Source organism: Felis catus, chromosome B2 (assembly GCF_018350175.1).
Source record: "Felis catus isolate Fca126 chromosome B2, F.catus_Fca126_mat1.0, whole genome shotgun sequence".
NCBI lineage: Eukaryota > Metazoa > Chordata > Mammalia > Carnivora > Felidae > Felis > Felis catus.
Window position 1 is genome coordinate 104,734,557 of NC_058372.1, and position 24,136 is coordinate 104,758,692.

The window sequence follows — 24,136 nt, forward strand, 5'->3', positions numbered from 1 at the left end:
AAAATCATGTAGCGTTAGAGATCCAGCCTATACCACTAAGACTAGAAGACAGTCTGCTACTGTGTACAGGTGTGGGCTCATATACAAGGAGTTGTAATAACTTGGAATTTTTATGGGGGAGACAGTGATGGCTTTTGGATTCTAAGTGTTGTCATTAATATAAAATGTCAGAGAACAGAGGTGAAGAGAACATTAAGCCTTCTGAATTCTAGCCTTTGGGCATGACATATTTAAGTCTTTGCAAAACCAGAAACCTGAATATAGTCAGAATTACAAAGGCCTTTAGTCTTATGGTAGTGTTTGAATCAGAATCCTTTGTGGTTATTCCAAGGTGTGCACTTGTAGGCCCTCCACAGTTGAGGTTATTAAACACTGACCTTAATCTGAATTTTAAAACAGTGAAATCTCATGCCGGTGACACAGGTGATACTGTTGCATACTCCTTATTCAGAACCATAGTCCTGTAGTTGTGAAATAGATACATTGTGATGTTCCTCCACTCTTCGAATTTAGCCAGTCTGGAAAGGTCTGGATTTTGGGGGTTGTACAGTGTCTGCAAGAGAACACACATCCACATTCATGTACTTGTGAGACCTTCTTCATCATAGCTTGGAATGATTGATTTGGGGACCCCAGGTAGGAGAGCCAGGCTTCATGCAGGTTATCTAGGCGCTGCAACTTTGGAAAATTGAATCTTAATCCTAATAGGGAATTACTTGTGCTATTACAAATAGCTGCCTCCTTTCAAAAATACACGTATTACGCATCCACAGATAAGCAGTATCAATCCCATGTTTATTTTTGGATTTGGGTTTATGGTTAAAATCAAATTATTTAAGACAAAATTGAGGAATATAATACTATCATTGAGGAATATAATACTTTTTCACCAGCTTTGGTTCTGACCAATAGAAGGGAATACCAGTAGTGTTTGTCATTTCTCTACAGAGAGAAGTCCAAAAATTTGTGTTGTGTGAGAATTTACTTTTTCTAAGAAGAGATCCTTTCTGAAGCTGATCAGTAGATGCATTAAGAACTTGAGAGCCGTTGGGGCGCCTGAGTGGCTCAGTCGGTTGAGTGTTTGACTTCGGCTCGGGTCATGATCTCACGGTTTGTGGGTTTGAGCCCTGTGTCGGGCTCTGTGCTGACTGCTCAGAGCCTGGAGCCTCCTTCAGACTCTGTGTCTCCCTCTCTCTCTCTCTGCCCATCCACTGCTCACACTCTGTCTCTTTTTGTCTTTCAAAAATGAATAAATGTTTAAAAAAAAAAAAGAACTTGAGAGTAGTTTAATTAAGGGTAAGAAAAGCAATGATGAACAATATAGTGCTGAGGTCAGTGAGGACTTGACCTTAAAGTGTCAAGAATGATTCTACCTCCCTCTCACACAAGACTTTTTTAAAGTATATGGTTGATTTTGGTTTTTTTTTAAGTTTATTTATTTATTTTGAGAAGGGGTGGGGAGGGGCAGGGAGAAAGGGAGAAAGGGAGAGAGGGAGAGAGAATCCCAAGCAGGCTCTGCACTGTCTAGTATAGAGCTTGACGTGGGGTTCAAACTCAGGAACCATGAGATCATGACCTGAGCCAAAATCAAGAGTTGGATGCTTAACCGACTGAGTCACCCAGGTGCCCCTGAAGTGTAAGTTTTATATGTTTTCTCTAAGTATTGAAGTGGATTCCATCTTTGTCATTTCAGAATGTAGGTAGAACCTGATGATATGGAAATGAAGACTCAGAGCTTGTTGTAATGATACACCCAAGTATATTCATCCAAAGTAAATATTAACTTTAATATTGCTTTTATTTTATGGGAATTAACCAAAGACTCTACTTCTCAAACTGGAGCACACATAATCCCAGGATGCGCAAAAGCATGACTGGTGGTATTTGAAGCAGTAATTGGCCATCTTGGATTCTCAGTTTTGCTCTTGGATTTGGGAAAATTTTTGCTTTTGTTTTTCTACTTATGCTAAGTTGTATGAAGTATTATAAGATTAAAAACGAATACTACTATGTGTATTCATTGCTGTATGCCTGTGACAATGTCTGGCACCAAATAGGCATCTATTATTTGTTGAATTGAGTGAATTATGCAAAGTTCTCCTGCATTTTAAAGGTAAACTATGGCAGTTCAAGGAAGTGTTTTATTTGCCATATGCAGCTTTGAGTAATGCCTCCAGATTCTGCATTACTTCATATTCTTCTGCCAGGAGAGGTGCCTTAGGAAAAAAGTGCACTGATCTAAGGCAAACACCTCTAAAAGGTTACACGAACATTTCCTATTTGAGGTAAAACCAGAAAGAGTGATTGGTAACATTTCTTATGGATGAAAGGATGAGTTCATTGATTGTACTGTCACAAACTCCAAAGGTATATGTGTCAAGCGTCAAAGAGATACATTCTTGGATTCTAGGAGAAAGGAGAGTGTGAGTTTTCAATATGTATGTGCTAGCCCGTTGTTTGTGTTATGGAGGTGCAAACAGAAAGCAGGTAAACTATCTCAAGTAGCTCATAGTGTTTTGTTTGTCTTTCAGAGAACATAAATGTCCAGCAACAAAGGTAAACATCATATGATTGTATATAAAAATGAGTCACACACTTCCAGAACTGTAGGGAGTAATTTTAGAGAGTCCATTGAGTTCTAAAGTGATAGGGAATGTTTTTTCACCAATGCACATGGAGTAGGAGTCCATATAAAGACGTAAATGGGAATGACATTAGCTTGTTTGCTGCTTTAGGACCTATGTCAGAATAACAGAGATGCAGAATACTGCCATAAGGTTTATCATGAAGTTATAGCTTTCAGTTTAATTTCCCCTTTGTTGGGCAAAGGACTTGGAAAGAAAAGGGGTGAGGTGGGGTGGTAATGCACGACTTAGTGCACCTTCCGTTAATAGAAAAATGGGAATAGTTGGAAAACGTTTATGACTATTGTAAAGGAATGCCAAATCAAAATTTTAATTAACAGTGCTGTGTAGAGCCATTTTGGCACCTGAAGTAAAAGGAAAAATCAGTAATTACTTAAAATTTGGATATTTTATTTATCATGGATTTTACGTTAAATCTTTATTTTTTAAAATATTGCATTAAAATGTTGATCTTAATAACTGAGTTTTTGGTGCTTTTTAAAATTTTGCACCCAAGATCAGTGCCTCACTCACATTATCGTAGTCCTTGGTAGGTCGAAAAGGCTTTCAGGGTTTCCTGGCCTCCATCCTAAGAATATTAGGGAGAAAGGCCTGGAGTTGGAACCTGGTGAAGATTTAGGTAAAGGGTGCTTCTTTGTGTAAATGAAGATGCTCGGAAGACAAGCAGAATGAGCCATACTGTTACCAACTTCAAGCAGATAGTTAAACTGAAGTAATTAAGGGCCTGGAAATTATTAGATTATGGGCTACTGCACATGCTTGAGATACCAACTGGTAGGTTATGGCTTTGACCATAAGAGTCCAAGCCTATGTAGATGTGATATAATCATTAAAGAAAAATGAACTACACCCAGATTTGTTGGTCTCTTGAACAAATTGATTCTTGTAGAACTCAGACTGTCTAGAAAGTATGGATCTACAAAATTTTCCACCTATACTTTTGGGATAATGTTTTAAAAGAACTTTGATATTAATTTGGATGTATCTTTTGACATTTAAATTTTGTTTTTAAAGGTCAGACTGTTTCTATTATTTGGAAAGGCCCTTAACACTTGAGGATCTGTTACTAAGGATGTTTTCTAAAAAGATAAATATTGATGCTATGGCCCTTGAAAATGACATTAAAGGAGAGTGTTAGGCACATTCTCAAAGGTATGCATTTAGTGTCTTTTTTTTTTTTTGCAATCATCAACTAATTTTTGAAAAATGTTTATTTATTTTGAGTGCAAGCAGGGGAGGGGTAGAGAGAGAGAATCCCAGCAGGCTTTGTGCCTAGAGCACTGAGAGTGCAGACAGCACACAACCAGATGAGGGGCTCAAATTCAAAAACTGTGAGATCATGACTGAGCTGAATTCAAGAGTTGCATGCTTCACTGATTGAGCCACCCAGGTGCCCCTATTAGCAACTAATTTTAGTGGATTCTGTCTGAGATAGGAAGTTCTCTGTGTCCGTGTATTTTATGGAAGGAGGTTGTGTTTCTCTCTCTTAGATGCACAATTGAAGATGTGCCAGCACACATTGAGCCAGCCCCAGAGAGTTTGAACACAAGGGGAAAATGTGAATATTTAATATTTAATACTTCATATTTTAGTTCACCACTGAAGGTTAATGCCTTGTGTAGTTTGAAAATCTAAGAGATGGTTCTGGCAGAGGGGTGAGAACTGGAATAGGCCCTCCTACTAACTGGGAGCTTCCGATCATTCATTTAATCTCTGATCCTCAACTTCCTCACCTGTAAGGTGGGGATCACAATACTTCTAGAACACGACAATTTTATTCAAAAAGGACAGTTAATAAACATGGTCAAAACTTGGTGAATTTTTCATGGGACTTTGTCTACAAATCTTCTCATGTTTCCCACACCACCTTTTCCCCCTGCCTCACACAATGAAATTATAGGGAATAAGTGTACTGCCTTGGACTGAATGTTTGTGTCCCCCCAGAAATTCATATGATGAAATCCTAACTCCCAAGGTGATAATGCTAGGAGGTGAGTTTTGGGGAGGTGATGATTGGGATTAGGGCTCTTATAAAAATGAAAACAGACTTGAGCTCCCTTACTGCTTCTGCCATGTGAGGTCACAGAAGACTACGAAGGAAGGGGATTCTCTCTAGGTATGAATCTGCTGGTGATATGATCTAGGACTTCCCAGCCTCAGAACTGTGAGAAATAAGTGTCTTCATCAGCCACCCAGTGTATGCTGTCTTGTGATAGCAGCCTGATTGGACTAAGACAAATATTGCTCCACTTCCTTTTGCCAATATTTCATTAACATATTGAATCCGGGAGAAAACCAAACATTTAGTAGTGCAGATGGCACCTCCTTCAGCTGCAGTTACACAAATGTTACCTGCCTTCACATCTGTAGCAGCCAAACTGCCTCAGGTTAAAACAATTTGAAGGGCAGCCCAACTCTTTAGCTCCTTGTGTGATCACTTGTGGGTTTTGTTGCTAGTGCATTGCAGTCCAACTTCTCCCTCTGCCCAGAGCACCTGCCTTCACTCCCTCACAGGTGTTGTTCTTGAGGGCAGTTCTCAGTCCTCATGCAAATCTCAGTGTGTGTCCTGGGAGAACGCAAACTAAAACATCTTACGATTTCAATTACAGCATTGTGGTGACCTACGGCACAACAGCACTAGAGCAGAACTGGCTGAGGGCAGAGTTTGGTGGGATGGCTGTTGACTAGGGCCCCTGGCTACCCACACACCCCAAGTGGTGCTAGGGAAGTGGTTCTGGGTGGGGTTTGGAAATGTATGGGAGCATTTTTCTTTGTCATATCAGGCTGGGAAGAAGCCAGGGATCCTAACAGTTTCTGCTGTGAGGACAATCCCACAAGAGGAAAAACTATTGCAGAAACAAAAGGCTCAAAAGTTAAAAAAAGAAACCTTATTCCCTATACTGTCCACTTGTTCATGTTATGTCTCCCATGCATTCCTTGTTACTTTTACCTCGTTGTGGGGTGTTTTGTAGATAGTGAAAGATGGGCTGAAGGGGATTTAGGCCACCATACCAGACCTGGAGTGATCATTTTGATTCTAGGATATTAAATGGAGTTTGGACAACTATGATGTGTTTTAAGCACATTTAGAATGGACTGATTTCAAAATAAAGTCAGAACCTTCCCAGTAGCGTTCTCCCTGTTCCAGGAGGAATAATATTTTCATAGAGATAAAACAAGCACCTATCATTGTTCCTTGGACCCTTGGTCTTTCTTAGGTTCTTTGCCTAATCTTTCTTATATGGCTCTTCTTCCACGTAACAATTGTACTGCATTAAAACCCCATCTCAGTCTGCATTTAGATAAAATTCCAGACAGGAGATTCTTCATTCAGCCTTACTAAAAGGAGTAATAGGTGACATCAGCATCCTGGCAGTGTAAGTTGTTCATTTTTCTCTCCCCTCAATTTGCGTGTAATTGGACATCCATGACTGAAAAAAAAGTGCCTCTACAGAGCATATGGGGACATTAGAGATCATCCATGTGCATCCAAAGTGGGTGGATTGAGAACCAGAGAGGCTATGGGGCCAAAGGGCCAAGGGAGGTGCAGCAGCCAGAGCGGCAGTGCTGGAACCAGCAGAGGAGGCAGAGGAGGTGGAAAGCACAGGTGGTAGGTGAAGTCCTCCCGACTGCTCAGGTGCAGCTGGAGGGGCCTGTTGCTCTTCAGCAGCACCTGGGTTTCCCGGAAGAGAACTCTGCGACTGGGACAAAGGACGGAAATGGAAGAAGGCAGAGAAAGAGAATTGAAGGAAGAAGTGTTCTGCTGTCTGCCTTGGTATTTCAGGAAGAGGTCTGGGACTTCTGAGACTCCTCCCACCCACCCTAGAGTCCTTGGGCACACCCAAAGACCCAAGGGCTAAGCCCACAACTCTCCTGCCACTTTTTAAAAAATGCCAGATCCACGGGGCACCTGGGTGGCACAGTCGGTTAAGCGTCCGACTTCAGCCAGGTCACGATCTCGCGGTCGGTGAGTTCGAGCCCCGCGTCAGGCTCTGGGCTGATGGCTCAGAGCCTGGAGCCTGTTGCCGATTCTGTGTCTTCCTCTCTCTCTGCCCCTCCCCTGTTCATGCTCTGTCTCTCTCTGTCTCAAAAATAAATAAAACGTTGAAAAAAAAAATAAAAAAAAAATGCCAGATCCTTTAGGTATGCTCCTAATTTAATGGTGAGTCAGATTCAGTAAGAGAAAATAAAATAATTGTGCTATATCATGAACTGAGAAACAAAGGTAAGTTTCTGATTGCCAATCTGTTTAACTGTTAGAGTCAAAGCCTTTTCTACACAAGAAAGGTATTCAGGCCTTCAAGTGAGATGACAAAGGCACATTTCATCCACTATGAAGAATCATAGTAATACAGTATCACACAGGATAAAGGGCAATCCTTCAGAGCGAAATTCGAAGACAAAATATTGTGATCTGATGTATAATTCAAGACAGCTTTTATGAAGAAATTCAATAAGCTACAAGAAAATTTAGAAGGCAGTTCCATGAACTGAAGCATAAAACTAATGAACAGAAGGAGTACTTTACCAAAGAGATTGGAATTATAAAAAAAAGACTCAAGCAAATTCTGGAGCTGAGAGACTCAAATGAGATGAAAAAATGCAGTAAGAAGCATTAGAAATACAGCAGGTCACATGGAAGAGAGATTAAGTTACCTGGAGGATAGGAATTTAGAAATGATTCAAGTAGAAAAGGAGAGAGCTAGGATTTCAAACAAGTGACAAAACCCTATGTGAGTTATCAGACTATTAGAAAAGCCAATATAAGATTAAGGAGTGTATCAGGAGAACAGAGGAAGGGGTCAGAGAAACCTGGGAAAGGAATTTAACATACAAGTCAACAGAGCTCATAGAACATTTTATTATCTCAATGGGAAAACAATGAGACATTATGATGAGTGTCCAAACTCAATGATAGAATTCTTAAGGCAAGGGAAAGAAGAGTTAGCCCACAAAGAACCCCCTACCCTTTACCCCCTATGCCTTAGGCTATTAGCAGATTTCTCAGCAGGAACTCGAGGGAGTTTACCACTAGACCTGCCTTGCAAGAAATGCAGAAAGAACTCTTCCAGCTGAAATGAAAGACACTAATAAATGAAATCACATAAAACTCTGATAAAGGTGATACAGTCAAAATTAGGACATTAACTCTGTTTAAGAATAGTTTGTCAAACAATTACAGAATAGGGTAAAGGAAGAGAGCATTAAAAATGATAGTCACTATAATTGGTTAACATTCATAGCATAAGAGGTAATTTGTGACATCAAAAACAAAAGAGGGTAACATAGACAAGTTAATTTGAGCTGCTAGTGGCAGAAAAAGGGCTAGCATTTTTTATTTAAGCCTCAAGGTAACTGTAAAGCAAAAATGTAGAGCAGATACAAATGAATTTGAGTTGCTAGAAAAAGAAAAAGACCCACATGTTTTATGTAAGCTTCAAGGAAACACTGAAGCAAAAATCTAGAGCAGACACAAAACATGGAAAAAAAGAAAAAAGGCCACATATCACGACAAAACCCACCAATTAACAAGGGAGGCAGAAACAGAATGAAAAAGAAACAATATAGATGGGATATAGCAAATGAACACTAATAAGTTCTACATATTAATAATCCCCCTAAAAATAAATGGATAAATTTACCAATCATGAAGCACACAGTGGTTGTATGGTTAAAGAAACAAGACCCAACTATATGTCACCTACAGGAGACATTTCAGCTCTAAAGACATACATAGGCTCAAAGTGAAGTGATGGCAGATGATTTTCCAAGCAAGTGAAAACCAAAAGACAATAGCTGCAGCCTACTATACATCAAACAAACTGAATTTCAAGTCAAAATCAGAAGTGGTAACAAAAGACAGGAAGGTCATTACGTAATGATAAAAGGGTCAATACAGCAAGTAGATGTAAAAACCACAAGTATTTGTACTCTAACATTCAAGCACTGAAGTCTATTAAGCAAATACCAACAGATCTTAAGGGAGAAACATATAGCAATCCATTAATAGTAGGGGACTTCATTACCTGACTGTCAGCAGTAGATACGTTATCCAGACAGAAAATCAACAAGGAAACATTGCAATGGAACAGTACCTTAGAAGAAATGGGCTTTAGAGACTTCTTTAAAAAATTTTTTTTCTTAACTTTAATTTTATCTTATTTTTTGAGAGAGAGAAAGAGAGCAAGTTGGGGAGGGGCAGAGAGAGAGAGAGTGAGGGAGACACAGAATCCGAAGCAGGCTCCAGGCTCTGAGCTAAGCACAGAGCCCGATGCAGGGCTCAAACTCATGAACTGTGAGATCATGACCTGAGTCGAAGTCAGATGCTTAACCAACTGAGTCACCCAGGTACCCCTAAGAGACATCTATAGGACATTCCCTCCAATATTTGCCAAGTGCACACTCATCTCTTTATTCTGCAGGATAGATTATATGATGGGACACAAAACAAATCTCAGATTTCCCTATCTTTCCTATTTATGGAACTGACAATAAGAAAGTGAGAAGATTCACAAATATGTGGAAACTGAACAAAATACTTCTGAATAACCAAAAAGTCAAAAGTAAATCAAAAGGAAAATAAAACATTATCTCAAAACAAATGAAATGGAAAGACAACATATCAAATCTTATGGGATAGAGAGAAAAACTGTTCTGGATAGAAATTTAATAATAATCAAAAAATCAAAGAATTAGGAAGACATCAAATAAACTACCTAATTTCACAGCATAAGGAACTGGAGAAGGACAAGTTAAGTCCAAACTTATTAGAAGGAAGGAAATAATAGAGATGAAAGATCAGAGCAGAAATGAAATGAAGACCCAAACAACAACAAAACAACAAAAAGGAACAACAAAACTAAAATCTGGTTCTTTGAAAAGATCAACCAAGTTGAAAAAATTTTAGCTAGACTATCCAAGAACAAAAGAGAGATAACTCAAATAAAATTAGAAACAGAAGAGGAGACATTGCAAGTGATACTACAGCAATACATAGGAGCATAAGACGCTACTATGGACAATTGTATGCCAGCAAATTACATAACCTAGAAGATAGGATGCATTTCTAGAAACACGGCTTTAGCAAGACTGAATCCAGAAGAAAGAGAAAAATAGACAAATGAGTAAATTGAGAGATTTATGAGTAATCAGCCCAACACAACCCCCCAGGAACTGATGGCTTTACAGGTGAATTCTACCAAACATTTAAAGAAACATCATTCCTCCACAAACTCTTCCATAATACCAAAGTGAAGGGCATGCTTCTAAACTTGTTCTGTGGGGCCAATGTTACCCTCATACCCAAACCAGATAAGAATACCACAAGAAGAGAAAACTATAGGCCTATATCCCTGATGCAAAAATTCTCAACAAAATAGCAAATTAAATTCAAGAACACCTGGACCAAATTAGATTTCTCTCTAGGATGCAAGTTTCCTTTAACACACACACTTCAATAAATGTAATATGTCAATAAAATAAAAGATAATACCATAATTATGTCACTAGACACAGAAAAACGCAACTCATACAGCATCCTTCATGTTATAAAGCCTTAATAGATTGAGTATAGAAGGAATACACCTCAACATAGTACGGACTATATATGACAAGCCACAGCTAATATTATATTCAATAGTGAAAAGTTGAAAGCTTTTTCTCTAAGATCAGGATCAAGACATGAATGCCCACTCTCACCATTATTATGGTACTAGAAGTCCTGGCTAGAACCATTAGGCAAGACAAAGAAAGAAAAGGCATCCAAATCAGAAAGGCAAAAGTAAAATGGTCACTATGTGCAACTGATATGATTTTATATATAGAAAATCCTGAAGAGTCAATCATAAAACTGTTCAAATTAATCAAAGTTTCAGGATACAAAATCTATATACAGAAATCAGTTTCATTATTTTACAGTAATAATGAAACATCTGAAAAAAATAAAAATATCTTGTTCAGAGTAGCATCAAAAATAAAAACAAAAAATCTAGATAATTTAGCCAGGGAAGTGAAAGACCTATATGATGAAAAGTACAAGACTTTGCTTAAAGAAATCAAAGAAGGCACAAACAAATGGAAGTCACCTCATGATTGTGGATTGGAAAAATTAATATCATAAAATGCTCATACCACCCAAAGCAATCAAGAGATTGAACTCAATACTCATTAAAATACCAAAATCATTCACAAAAACAAAAGCAACAATCCTAAAATGTATGTTTTAGTAGTTTAACTGTGATATGTGTAGCTTTTGTCCTATTCACGTTTATCCTACTTGTTCGTCAAGCTTTATGGATGTGTAAACTAATATTTTTCCTCAAATATGGGAAATTCTTGACCATACTTTCTTCAAAGATTTTTTTCTGTCCTTTCCTTCTGTATATGTTCCTCTGTTTGATATGTTCTACAGGTCCCTGAGGTTATGTTCAGTTTTCTTCATTCTTTGTGTTTCTGTTCTTTTTATTCTTTGTAATTCTCTTCACTACTGATCTGTCTTCATGTTCCATGATTCTTTCTTCTGTCGGATCAAACTTGTTGAGATCTAAGGACTGAATAAATGAACATTGTTTTATAGCTGTTATTTTATTTTTTTGCTAAGTCCAGCATCTGGGTCCATTCAGAGATAGTTTTTACTAATTGCCCTTTATTCCCCTGAATATGTGTTACACTTTCTTGTTTTTTGACATATGGTACTTTTGTCAGAAAATGGATATTTTAGGTAATATACATTCTCTAGATTCCAATCTTGTCCTAGAAGTGGTTGTTCTGCCTTTTTTTTTTCACTTCCTTTTTAGTGATTTACTAGAACTAATTATGGATTCTATCCCCAACAGCATACACACTTTCAAATCACTACTCAAATTTTTAAAATTTTTGTGTTATAGTTAAGACAAGGCCAATAGAGCTTAGTAGTCAGGCAATATTAGGTCAGAGGTTGTGCTTAAACTCAAAACTGGATAATTTTCCCACTTTTCAGCCTTACAAGTTTTGCAAATAACTAAAATTTTCGAGAATCATAAGAATCAGGGGCCCCTGGGTGGCTGAGTTGCCTAAGTGTCCGACTTCGGCTCAGGTCATGATCTCACAGTCCGTGAGTTCGAGCCCACATTGGGCTCTGTGCTGACAGCTCAGAGCCTGGAGCCTGCTTCAGATTCTGTGTCTGCCTCTCTCTCTGCCCCTCCTGTGCTCGCACTCTGTCTCTCTCTCAAAAGTAAAATAAAAACATAAAAAAATTAAAAAAAAGAATCGTAAGGATCAGTTTGCTTTTCTCAAGTTTTTTATTTTAGTGAATCACAATTATTCCTTTCTAGCAATTAACAACTTTGGCTTCAGGAATGTGTTATGTTTTAAGTTAGGAAATACTGTGAGAAAAAGTTTGTCTTCATAATTACAGGGTCCAATTTCTGTCACATTAAAGACTTCTTTGTTTTTAATTTAAATTTTAGCTAGTTAACATAAAGTGCAATATTGGTTTCAGGAGTAGAATTCAGCAATTCGTCCCCTTACATACAACACCCAGTGCTCATCATAACAAGTGCCCTCCTTAATGCCCATCATTCATGTATCCCATCTCCCACCCTTCTCCCTCCATCCATCTCAGTTTCTTCTCTATTGTTGAATCTCTGTGGTTTAAACATTTTCTTAACAGTGATGATTACTCCAATAAAAGGGATTAAATCGTTTCTTTGGATCAAATTTTTATTTAATGAAAGGTGACAATAGGACAGATGAAACCATGAATTCCAAAGTTACTGAGAGTAGTTCTAAATAAGAAACACAATCTACTTTTCCCAAATAAGGGTGAGAGGATATGTATTAGGAAGGACTTGAGTCCAGTTCCAAATCAGATAGTGTGCATGCAGTAACATCAACAGATGCCAAAGTTTGGTGATTTATCTTAGTATAAATGAAGAAATGTTTGTTATTCAGGAAGCACTAACAACAGAAGAGAAGCAGCATCTAAGGTCAATAACCCAAGTACATATAGAGGGAGTTTGAATAAACCTTAGGTGTTTATCCAGAGGCAATTTGAATAAACCTTAGATGTTTATCATTTAGGACCATTCTGTTCAGAAGACAAACTGGATAGAGTGTGGAACCCCTGAAAAAGAGGACACAAAACGGTACCTGAACAGCCAACCCCAGGACCTGTGATTCCCTCTGTGATATCACATCCCTATGTGGTATGAAGACCTCACCACTCACTCAACAGTGACAAAACTGAAGGGAATAATGGCAGGTAAACGGTGATTGGTAGTTACATGAGTATTACATTTGTGTCAAGCAAATTGTAGAATTATGGAAAGTCCCTAATCCTTCAAAATAAATGTATTTACTTCTTGCATATGTAGATTTCTTGTCTTAACTTCTCAATTGTTCACACTACTCATATTCTCAATTTTGTTTCATAAGAAACAACACAAAGACTTAAAGACACCAATAGTAGTGCTATTGAAGTAGAGGCAACTCAATCCATTGTACTCCGGACTATGGCCATTAGAGTATCATGAGTGGGACAGCAAGCAAATACATCTTTATTTTCTGGTATCACTCGAAAGCAGAGATTTTGAACCATGCCCAGCAGCTCTGAGTAGCACTGACCTGCTTGAACCATTTACTGTCCATTATTTGTAGTAAATGCATCAGGGCTTCCCCCCAGTCATTTGGATGATCTGCTGGTTAGCATCAGCCTAATCCTTCCTCCTTAATGGGTTATTGATTCTGGGAGTTCTGCTAATGGGTGAATCCTTAAATCTCTTTGTGGAAATTTTAGTCTTTGTGTCTTTATCAGCAGCAACACAATTATTCTTCTCACTGGCATTTATATTAGAATTTAACACTTAATTTGAATGAACAAACTATTGGTGAGTAGTTTCATTCTTGATGGGGGTGAAAATCTTTTCACTTTTCCTTTCTAGGTTCTTTGACTGTTATGATAATTAAATTGATATAAGACAGATTAATAGGAGAAAAATGTAATGATATATGTATGGGAGACCCACAAGGAATGAAGAGTCAAAGACAGTATCACAAGTGAGGTTTATTTGCCATGCTGAGCTAAGGAGAAGCAGGTGAAAGGGTTGAGAAAGGGAATTCACAGGAAATGCGAAGAACACATGTTGGATAAACAGAAGTGTGTCCTGCCATGCGGTTGGGTTCTTTCAGAAATAAAAAGTTATATGTGGTAGTAACTCTCTTTGTGGTACAGGCCGGCATCTAAATTCTTTTAGGCAGTTAAGGAAAATGTAAAAAGCTTTTGTGAGTCTGGGGGGCCTTAATTGCTTTCAGCAAAATAAAAAATTCCACCTGCCAAATTGGTGTTTTTAGGGGTGACTTCCTCTGCCCCCCCTCACTTCTCTGAACTGTACTAGTTATGCTGTTTTAGGTGTTTGGTGATTATATCAAACAGTAGGCCAAGTTATCAGCTCTTATATATGGAACAAAAATATACTATAACTCTTTGCTCTGATTTTCAATAAATTGAGCCAATACATGTTTCCAAGTACTTATTTAGATATTTAAGCACATATATGAAAGAAAGGTACAATTCACCATGATAGTAGTAAAAATATACTAGGATCTAATATGAGTAGAGTATGATGGTAGAATTATGTTTACTTCATGAGAAGATCAAGATGTTACAAGCTCATTGTTATTGTTTTGATCCCAAGACGTGGAATTGACTACTCTTAGGGAGCCACTGCTTCTTTATAATGGAAGTTAACATTAGAGCCCAATGGGTATGGATGTGTAAATTAGGTTGTTTCTTTGAACACAGGATGGCAAAGAAGAGACACCTTAAATAACTCTAGTGGCAGAATAACTTACCTCCTCTCTCTTCCTCCACCCTTCCCTCTCTGGTCCCCCACTTCCTTCCCTGGATGTGAATTCTTATTGATGCTTACAACTAATTTGCAGCTTTCATGAATCTCCTTTGTAGAATTCCCCTGGAAAGCCATCTGGCCCTGGACTCTTGTGTTTTGTGGAGTTTTGATTACTAATTCTATTTCTTTACTGGTTATGGGTCTTTTCAAATTTTCTATGTCTTCCTGTTTCAGTTTTGGTAGTTAATATGTTTTTAGTAATTTGTCCATTTCTTCCAGATTGCCAATTGTATTGGCGTATAATTGCTCATAATATTCTCTTATTTGTATTTTTGCTGTGTTGATTGTGATCCCTCCTCTTTCATTCTTGATTTTATTTATTTGGGTCCTTTTCTTTTTCTTTTTGATCAAACTGGCTAGGGGATTTATCAATTTTGTTAATTCTTTCAAAGAACCAGCTTCGGGTTTCATTGATCTGTTCTCATGTTTTTGTTTTTTGTTTGTTTTTGTTTTTTGTTTGTTTTGTTGTTTTTGTTTTTGTTTTGGTTTTGGTTTCAATAGCATTGATTTCTGCTCTGATCTTTATTATTTCCTGTCTTCTGCTGGTTTGGGGTTTTATTTGCTGTTCTCTTTCTAGTTCTTTAAGGTGTAATGTTAGATTTTGTATCTGAGACCTTTCTTCCTTTTTAGGAAGGCTGGAATGCTACATACTTCCCTGTTAACACTGCCTTTGCCGCATCCCAGAGGTTTTGGGTTGTGGTGTTATCATTTACGTTGGTTTCCATATACTTTTTAATTTCCTCTTTAATTTCTTGGTTAACCCATTCATTCTTTAGTAGGATGTCCTTTAGTCTCCAAGTATTTGTTATCTTTCCTTGTTTTTTCTTGTGGTTGATTTCAAGTTTCATAGCATTGTGGTCTGAAAATATGCATGTAGTATCTCAATCTTTTTGTACTTGTTGAAGGTGATGAATCTCCTTTGTAAAGAGAGGCTGTCATTCCTAGTTTTTCTAGTAATAGTGTAACTGCAAAAATATTTTTTTAAGTTACTTACTTCCCTGTTTCTTAAAATGAGCCTTGGCCCAGGCTTCCTGGAATTGCTTTGAAAATTGTGTGATTCTGAAGGTCTTATTTTTTCAGCTCTTCCTATGACTATTTTGTGGAAATGGAAATAAAGGACAGTTCAGAGTCATGTAGAAGAACCCCCAAGTCAAATAAAACCTCAGAGTTCATAGTATCAAAATAGATTTTTTCATAAGGCTACCTACAGATAATAATGAAAGGCAAAGTATACCCATCAATGATGACTCACAAAGTTTGGTTTGCACTTTCGGCATATGACCCATAATTTGAATGTTTTCTTCCATACTTACTTTGTGCCATTGTCCATTGGTCATTATGGACAATTTAATTGCTCACATGCAATTTCTCAGGCATTCTGGAATATATTCATGTCTATTAGTTCATGCCTGTTCCACCCCAATTACCCTAAGCAAGTAGCAAGTTAGGAAATAAAGCAAAGTTCAAATTAAAAGTTACCGAAAACCTTATGAATACATAACTCCCACCCAGAAAGTATATAAATAAAACTTGTACAAGCCTGCTAGAAGCTAAAATATTGTACTACAGTTCCAGGGGGATAAAAACTCAGCTGCTGAAGGAGTAGTGGGAAACAAATGTTTCTGAAGCCCATTCAAGTCCACTTCGTATATTCAATCTCTCTCTCTCTTCTGATATCTTTCTGTGATTCTATCTATCTATCTATCTATCTATCTATCTATCTATCTATCTATCTAATGTATATATGATTTCTGCTTTAGAGATATCTATATATATGTGATTCTATCTATCTATCATCTATCTATCTATCTATCTATCTATCTATCTATCTAATCTATCATCTATTATCTATCTATGATTTCTGATTAAGAGCATTTTTTTTGCAATTACATAATTATTTTTTCACTATTTCCCCTGTACCTACATAAATGGAGCACACACACATAAAACTAAGACCTAGCCCATAAACACTTGGCTCCTGGGCATCAGACCAAACTCTACAGGTCTGGAATCTAGGATAGTAGCTTCCAGAGCCAGTCAGGTGTCAGTGTTTGTGAAGAAAACAAGAGATAAGCTTCTTCTCTCAGCATATATATATATAGCCACCAACTGAAAATATGGAAGGGAAGACTGCATAAAATTTTACTGCATTTCTTCCAAATAATTTTGTCTGTTTTTTGTAGGTAACTGAAATATGGAAGATGCAGACTCATTTTTATTCAAATTTAAAGGATATCATTTTGGTCGTGAAGAACTTGATATTGGATTTATAGAAAATTTAGATGATTTTGTAATCAGAGAAAGTGATGTCTTCATTATTACATACCCCAAATCTGGTGAGTTCTGTATTCTAATAGCTAATCAAATAAATGAAATGATACTTTTATAATATTGGAATTCTGTCTTTTTACTAGTAGTATATACAGAGATAAACACTTGATGCATTAGATATTATAGTGTGAGCTGAATTGAATATTCTATGAATTAAGATCTTTTACAACATAGCTGTAAGTTATTTTTTGTTTGTACAAGAAAATGGAGAAAATATTGAAGTAGATAGATTGAAGACACCCTATCAAACACTAAATTGCTGAAGTGGCTGGGAAAGGACTCAGGAATATGTACCATTTAGGCAGCTACTTCAGACATATAGTTGAGCTGCATTTAATAGCCAAGTGCATGAGAAGGAAAATTAACTTATACTAATTACCATAGTGTGTAATAATCCCAAAGTATATGGGTCTTATTTTGTTATAGCACTCATATCAGGCTAATATATATATGTGTGTGTATATATGCATATATACCTATTTATGTGTGTATATACTTTCACAGCTATTCAAATTCTTTGCCAATGTTTTAAATGGATTTTTGTTATTTTTGCTATTTTCTTGTATGAGTTCTTGATATATTTTGGATATTGACCCTTTATTTGATAAATGATTTACAAATATTTCCCCTTTTAATAGGTTGCCTTTCCATTTTGTTGATAGTTTGCTGTACAGAAGCTTGTTAGTTTGATATTCTCCCACTTGCCTACTTTTGTTTTTGTTGCATTTGTTTTTGGTGTCATATCCCCACTCCCATAACAAAACCATTGCTAAGACCAATGTCTTATCCTCTGCTTTCTTCTAAGAGTTTTATGCTTCCAGGTCTTACATTCATATCTTTAAACTGTTCTGAGTTAACTTTTGTGTATGGTGTAAGAGAGTGGTCCAGTTTCATTCTTTTGCATGTGGCTCTCCAGTTTTCCCAACACCATTTATTGAAGAGTCTATCCTATCCCCATAATATATTCTCATCTCCTTTGCCATAAATTAATTGACCATACAGATGTTGGTTAACATCTGTAATCTCTATTTTGTTCCATTGGTTAACCTGTCTTTTTTTCCTTTAATACCAGTATCATAGTGTTTTGGTTAGTATAACTTGGTAATATTATTTGAAACCAAGAAGTCTGATGCCTCAGGCTTTGTTCTATTTTCTCAAAATTGCTTTAGCTATTTGGGGTCTTGTATGCTTACAAACAAATTTTAGGACTGTTTGTTCTATTTCTGTGACAAATGACATTGTAACATTGATAGGGATTGCACTGAATCTGTAGATTGCTTTGTGTAGTATGGACAATTTAACAATGTTGTTTCTTCTTATCCATGAGCATGGAATATTTTTTCATTTATTTGTGATATCTAACATTTCTTCTAGTAGTGTCTTCTAGTTTTCAATGTACAAGTCTTTTACCTCCTTGGATAAATTTATTCCTACATATTTTTTCTTTTTGATGCTATCATAAATGAGATGTTTCTTAATTTCTCTGATAGTTTGTTGTTAGTATATAGAAAGGCAACTTATGGGGCTCCTGGGCAGCTCAGTCGGTTAAGCATCCAACTCTTGATTTTGGCCTAGGTCATTATCTCACGGTTTGTGGGTTCCAGCCCTGCATTGGGCTGTGTGCTGAAAGTGCAGAGCCTGCTTGGGATTCTCTCTCCCTCTCTCTCTGCCCCTCCCCCACTCACACATGTGCATGCGCTCTCTCTCTGTAAAAAAATGGAAATAAACTTAACAAATTTAAAGGAAAAGAAATGCAACTTATATTTGCATTCTTATTTCATATTCTGCAATTTAACAACTTAATTGAATTTTTATTAGTTCTAACAGTGTTTTTGGTAGACTCTTTAGGTATTCCTGTATATAATATCATGATCATCTGCAAATAGAGAGTTTTATTCTTCCTTTCTATCTTGGATCCCTTTTATTTCTTTTCCTAGCCTAATTGCTGTTGCTACGATTTCCAATAAAATGAGAGAGAATGGGCATCCTAATCCTGGTTGTGATCTTAGATGAAGAGCTTTCAGTTGTTTATCATTGGGTATGATCCTGTGAACTTGTCATAATGTCATTTTGTAAGCTGAGGTATGTTTCTTCCATACCCGTTTTGTTGAGACTTTATATCATGAATGGATGTTCACTTTTGTTAAATGCTTTTTTTGCATTTATTGCAATGACAATAAGGTTTTGATGCTTCATTTTGTTAATGTGGCACATCACACCGATTTGTGGATGTTGAACCACCCTTATATCCCTGGAATAAATAGTACTTGATAATTTTGTATTTTAGTGTATTTTTTTAGCTTCAATTTTTTTTTAAACTAATTTTATTTAAATTCTAGTTGGTTAACATATAGTATCATATTAGTTTCAGGATTTAGTGATTCATCACTTAGACATAACAACTAGTGCTCATCACAACAAGTGCCCTCCCTAGTAATATCACCCATTGAACCCATCCCCTACCCACCTCCCTCCATCAATCCTGTTTGTTCTCTGTAGTTAAGAGTCTCTTATTATTTGATTCATTTTTTTCCCTTCTCATATGTTCATCTGTTTTGCTTCCTATATTCCACATATGAGTGAAATCATATGGTATTTGTGTTTCTTTCTCTCACTGACTTATTTTGCTTAGCATAATGCACTCTAGCTCCATTCACATCATTGAAAATGGCAAGATTTCCTTTTTTTTGATGGCTGAGTAATGATCCATTGTGTGTGTGGGGAGAGGGTATATATACACACACATATATATGTATATATATATGTATGTATGTGTGTGTGTATATATACATATATATATATATACACACACACACACACACACACACATTCATACACCACATCTTCTTTATTTATTCAGAGGTTAATGGATACTTGAACTCTTTATGTAATTTTGCTATTGTTTATAATGCTGCTATAAACATTGGGATGTGTGTACACCTTCGATTCTGTATTTTTGTATGCTAGTAGTACAATTGCTGGAACTTAGAGTAGTGCTATTTTTAACTTTCTGAGGAGCCTTCATACTGTTTTCCAGAGTGGCTTCCCCAGTTTGTATTCCCACCAAGGATATAAGAGAGTTCTCCTTTTTCTGTATTCTCACCAACATCTGTGTTTCCTGTGTTGTGCATTTTAGCCATTCTGACAGGTATGATGTGATATTTCATTGTGGTTTTGATTTTTATTATCCTGATGGTGAGTGACGTTGAGCATCTTTTCATGTGTTTGTTAGCCATCTGGATGTCTTCTTTGGGAAAATGTCTATTCATGTCTTCTGCCTATTTCTTAACTGGATTATTTGTTTTTTGGGTGTTGAGTTTGGAAAATTCTTTATAAACTCTGGATACTAACCCTTTATCCTATGTCATTTACACATATCTTCTCCTATTCCAAAGGTTGCCTTTTACTTTTGTTGATTGTTTCCTCCACTGTGCAGAAATTTTATCTTGATGAAGTCCCAATAGTTGAATTTTGATTTTGTTTCCCTTGACTCTTAGAGACATATCTAGTAAATAGTTGCTGCAGCTGTGTCAAAGATATTGCTGATTGTGTTCTTCTCTAGGATTTTTACTTTTTTTTTTTTTTTTTTTTGTTCTCAGATTTAGGTCTTTTGTCCATTTCAAGCTTATTTTTGTGTATGGTGTATGAAAGAGGTCCAATTTCATTCTTCTGTTTGTTGATTTCCAGTTTTCTGAATACCAATTGTTGAACAGACTGTCTTTTTTTCCCCAGTGGGTATTCTTTCCTGCTTTGTTGAAGATTAGTTGACAATAAAGTTGTGAGTCCATTTCTGGGTTTTCTATTCCATTCCATTGATATGTGTATCTGTTTTTGTGCCAATATGATACTTCTGTGCTCACTACAGCTTTGTAATACCACTTGAAGACTGGAATCATGATGCCTCCAACTCTGTTTTCTTTTTCATTACTGCTTCAGCTATTCAGAGACTTTTGTCATTCCATTCGAATTTTTGGTTCATTTGTTGGACCTCTGTGGAAATTGCTCATGGTATTTTGATAAGGATTGCATTTATGTATAGATTGCTTTGGGTAGTATAGACATTTCATCAATTTTTGTTCTTCGAGTCCATGAGCATAGAATGCTTATATATTTCTTCCTATCATCTTCAATTTCTTTCATAAGTGTTCTATATTTTTAGATCCTTTACCTCTTTGATTAGGTTTATTTCTTGGTATCTTATAGGTCTTGGTGCCATTGTAAAGGGATAAATCCTTGGTTTCTCTTTCTGCTGCTTCATTATTGGGATATAGAGATGCAATCGATTTCTGTACATAGATTTTATATCCTGTGACTTTGCAGAATTCATGTATCAGCTCTAGCAGTTGTTTGGTGGAGTCTTTTGAGTTTTCCTTATAGAGAATCATGTCATGTGCAAATAATAAAAGTTTGACTTCTTCCTTGCCAATTAAGATGTATTTTATTTCTTTCTGTTGTCATTGCTGAGGCTAGGACTTCTAGTATTATGTTAGAAAACAATGGTGAGTGTGGATCTCTTTCTTGTTCCTGACCTTACAGGAAAAACTCTCAGTTTTTCACCATTGAGGATTATATTAGCTTTGGGTCTTTCATATATGCCTTTATAATGTTGAGCTATGTTCCCTCTATCTCTACTTTGTTGAGGGGTTTTATCATGAAGGATGTTGTACTTGATCAGATGCTTTTTTCTGGATCTATTGTGGGGATCATATGATTCTTGTCTTTCTTTTAGTAATGTAATATATCACATTGATTGATTTGCAAATATTGAACCACGTTTGCAGCCCTGTTAAATCCCACTTGATCGTGGTGAGTGGTTCTTCTAATGTACTGTTGGCTTCAATTTGCTAGTATCTTGTAGAGAATTTTTGCAACCATGATCATTAGGGATATTGGCCTGTAATTCTCTTTTTTAGTGGGGTCTTTATCTGGTTTTGTACATGTGCTGCTGAAGTGAGCACTGTCTGGTTTTGGAATCAAGGTAAATCTGGCATCATAGAATGAGTTTGGAAGTTTTCCATCCATTTTTATTTTGGGGGACAGTTTAATAAGAACAAGTATTGACTGGTTGGAGAGGCTTCTGGGAAGATGGCGGCATAGGAGGACGCTGGGCTCACTGCGTCCTGCGGATCACTTATATTCCACCCACACTTGCCTAAATAACCCAGAAAATTGCCAGAAGACTAGCAGAATGGATTCTCCAGAGCCAAGCGTAGACAAGAGGCCTATGGAAGAGGGTAGGAAGAGTGGAGAGGCGGTGCATGCTACACGGACTGGCAGGAGGGAGCCAGGGCGGAGGGGCAGCCCGCCAGCAAAGCAGAGCCCCCGAGTCCGGCTTGCAAAAGTGGAGGGGCCAGACGGAGTGTGTTCGGACAGCAAGCAGGACTTAACATCTGGAAGGTTATAAGTTAACAGATCTGCTCGGAGAACGGGAGGGCTGGAAGACAACAGGAGGGAGAGTTGTTGAGCCCCAGACGACAGAGCGCAGCTTGGTGGGGAGCAAAGGCGCTCACTAGCACCATCTCCCTTGCCCACCCCCCAGCCAAAATCCCAAAGGGAACCAGTTCCCCTCATGGAACTTGCTTGCACCACGCAAACACCCAACGCTGTGCTTCTGCGGATCCATCCCTCCAACGGGTCTGACTCAGTCCCAGTGCTGCAGGGCCTCTCCCAAAGTGGATCTCCAAAGGATAAGCTAGCTGAGCCTGCCCCTCCCACCCCTGTGCACCTTGCCAATCTACCCCAGCTAATACGCCAGATCCCCAGCACCACAAGCCTGGCAGTGTGCAAGTAGCCCAGACGAGCCATGCCACCCCACAGTGAATCCCACCCCTAGGAGAGGGGAAGAGAAGGTGCACACCAGTCTGACTGTAGACCCAGCAGTTGGCTGGGGGCAGACATCAGGTCTGACTGCAGCCCCACTCACCAACGCAAGTTATTCAAGACAGCACAGGGGAAGTGCCCTGCAGTTCTGACCACTCCAAGGACTATCCAAAATGACGAAACGGAAGAATTTCCCTCAAAAGAATCTCCAGGAAATAACGACAGCTAACAAACTGATCAAAAACGATTTAAACAATATAACAGAAAGTGTATTTAGAATAATAGTCATAAAATTAATCGCTGGGCTTGAAAACAGTATAGAGGACAGCAGAGAATCTATTGCTACAGAGATCAAGGGACTAAGGAACAGCCAGGAGGAGCTAAAAAATGCTATGAATGAGCTGCAAAATAAAATGGAGATGACCACAGCTCAGATTGAAGAGGCAGAGGAGAGAATAGGTGAACTAGAAGATAAAATTATGGAAAAAGAAGAAGCTGAGAAACAGAGAGATAAAAAAATCCAGGAGCATGAGGGGAAAATTAGAGAACTAACTGATGCACTAAAGAGAAATAATATACGCATAATTGGTATTCCAGAGGAGGAAGAGAGAGGGAAATGTGCTGAAGGTACACTTGAAGAAATAATAGCTGAGAACTTCCCTGATCTGGGGAAGGAAAAAGGCATTGAAATCCAAGAGGCACAGAGAACTCCCTTCAGACATAACTTGAATCGATCTGCATGACATATCATAGTGAAACGGGCAAAATACAAGGAGAAAGAGAAAATTTGGAAAGCAGCTAGGGATAAACGTGCTCTATATATAAGGGGAGACCTAAAAGACTCGTGACAGATCTCTCTACTGAAACTTGGCAGGCCGGAAAGGAATGGCAGGAAATCTTCAATGTGATGAACAGAAAAAAATATGCAGCCGAGAATCCTCTATCCAGCAAATCTGTCATTTAGAATAGAAGGAGAGATAAAGGTCTTCCCAAACAAACAAAAACTGAAGGAATTCGTCACCACTAAACCAGCCCTATAAGAGATCCTAAGGGGGATACTGTGAGACAAAGTACCAGAGACATTGCTACAAGCATGAAACCTACAGATATCACAATGACTCTAAACCCATATTTCTCTATAATAACACTGAATGTAAATGGACTAAATGCACCAACCAAAAGACATAGGGTATCAGAATGGATAAAAAAAACAAGACCCATCTATTTGCTGTCTACAAGAGACTCATATTAGACCTGAGGACACTTTCAGATTGAAAGTGAGGGGATGGAGAACTATTTATCATGCTACTGGAAGTCAAAAGAGAGCTGGAGTAGCCATACTTATATTAGACAAACTAGACTTTAAATTAAAGGCTGTAACAAGAGATGAAGAAGGGCATTATATAATCATTACAGGGTCTATCCATCAAGAAGAACTAACAATTATAAATGTTT

At 37.5% G+C, this 24,136-nt stretch overlaps 1 protein-coding gene across 4 annotated transcripts in view; it reads left to right on the forward strand.

Moving 5' to 3' along the window:
* The first annotated feature begins 1,511 nt into the window (after positions 1-1,511).
* LOC101090867 (amine sulfotransferase-like) overlaps positions 1,512-24,136 on the forward strand; it is a 47,861-nt gene continuing 25,236 nt past the window's right edge. Inside the window, exons 1-5 of one of the 4 annotated variants that reach the window (XM_019831114.2) lie at positions 1,512-1,772; positions 2,532-2,556; positions 3,660-3,797; positions 12,705-12,885; positions 16,714-16,866. In XM_019831114.2, coding sequence (XP_019686673.1) covers positions 16,725-16,866 — 142 coding nt within the window. In that variant the 5' untranslated portion in view covers positions 1,512-1,772; positions 2,532-2,556; positions 3,660-3,797; positions 12,705-12,885; positions 16,714-16,724. Of the gene's footprint in view, positions 2,557-3,659; positions 3,798-3,834; positions 4,204-12,704; positions 12,886-16,713; positions 16,867-24,136 lie in introns of those variants that run through there. The other 3 variants (XM_003986487.4, XM_019831115.2, XM_045057933.1) reach the window with 3 other exon arrangements.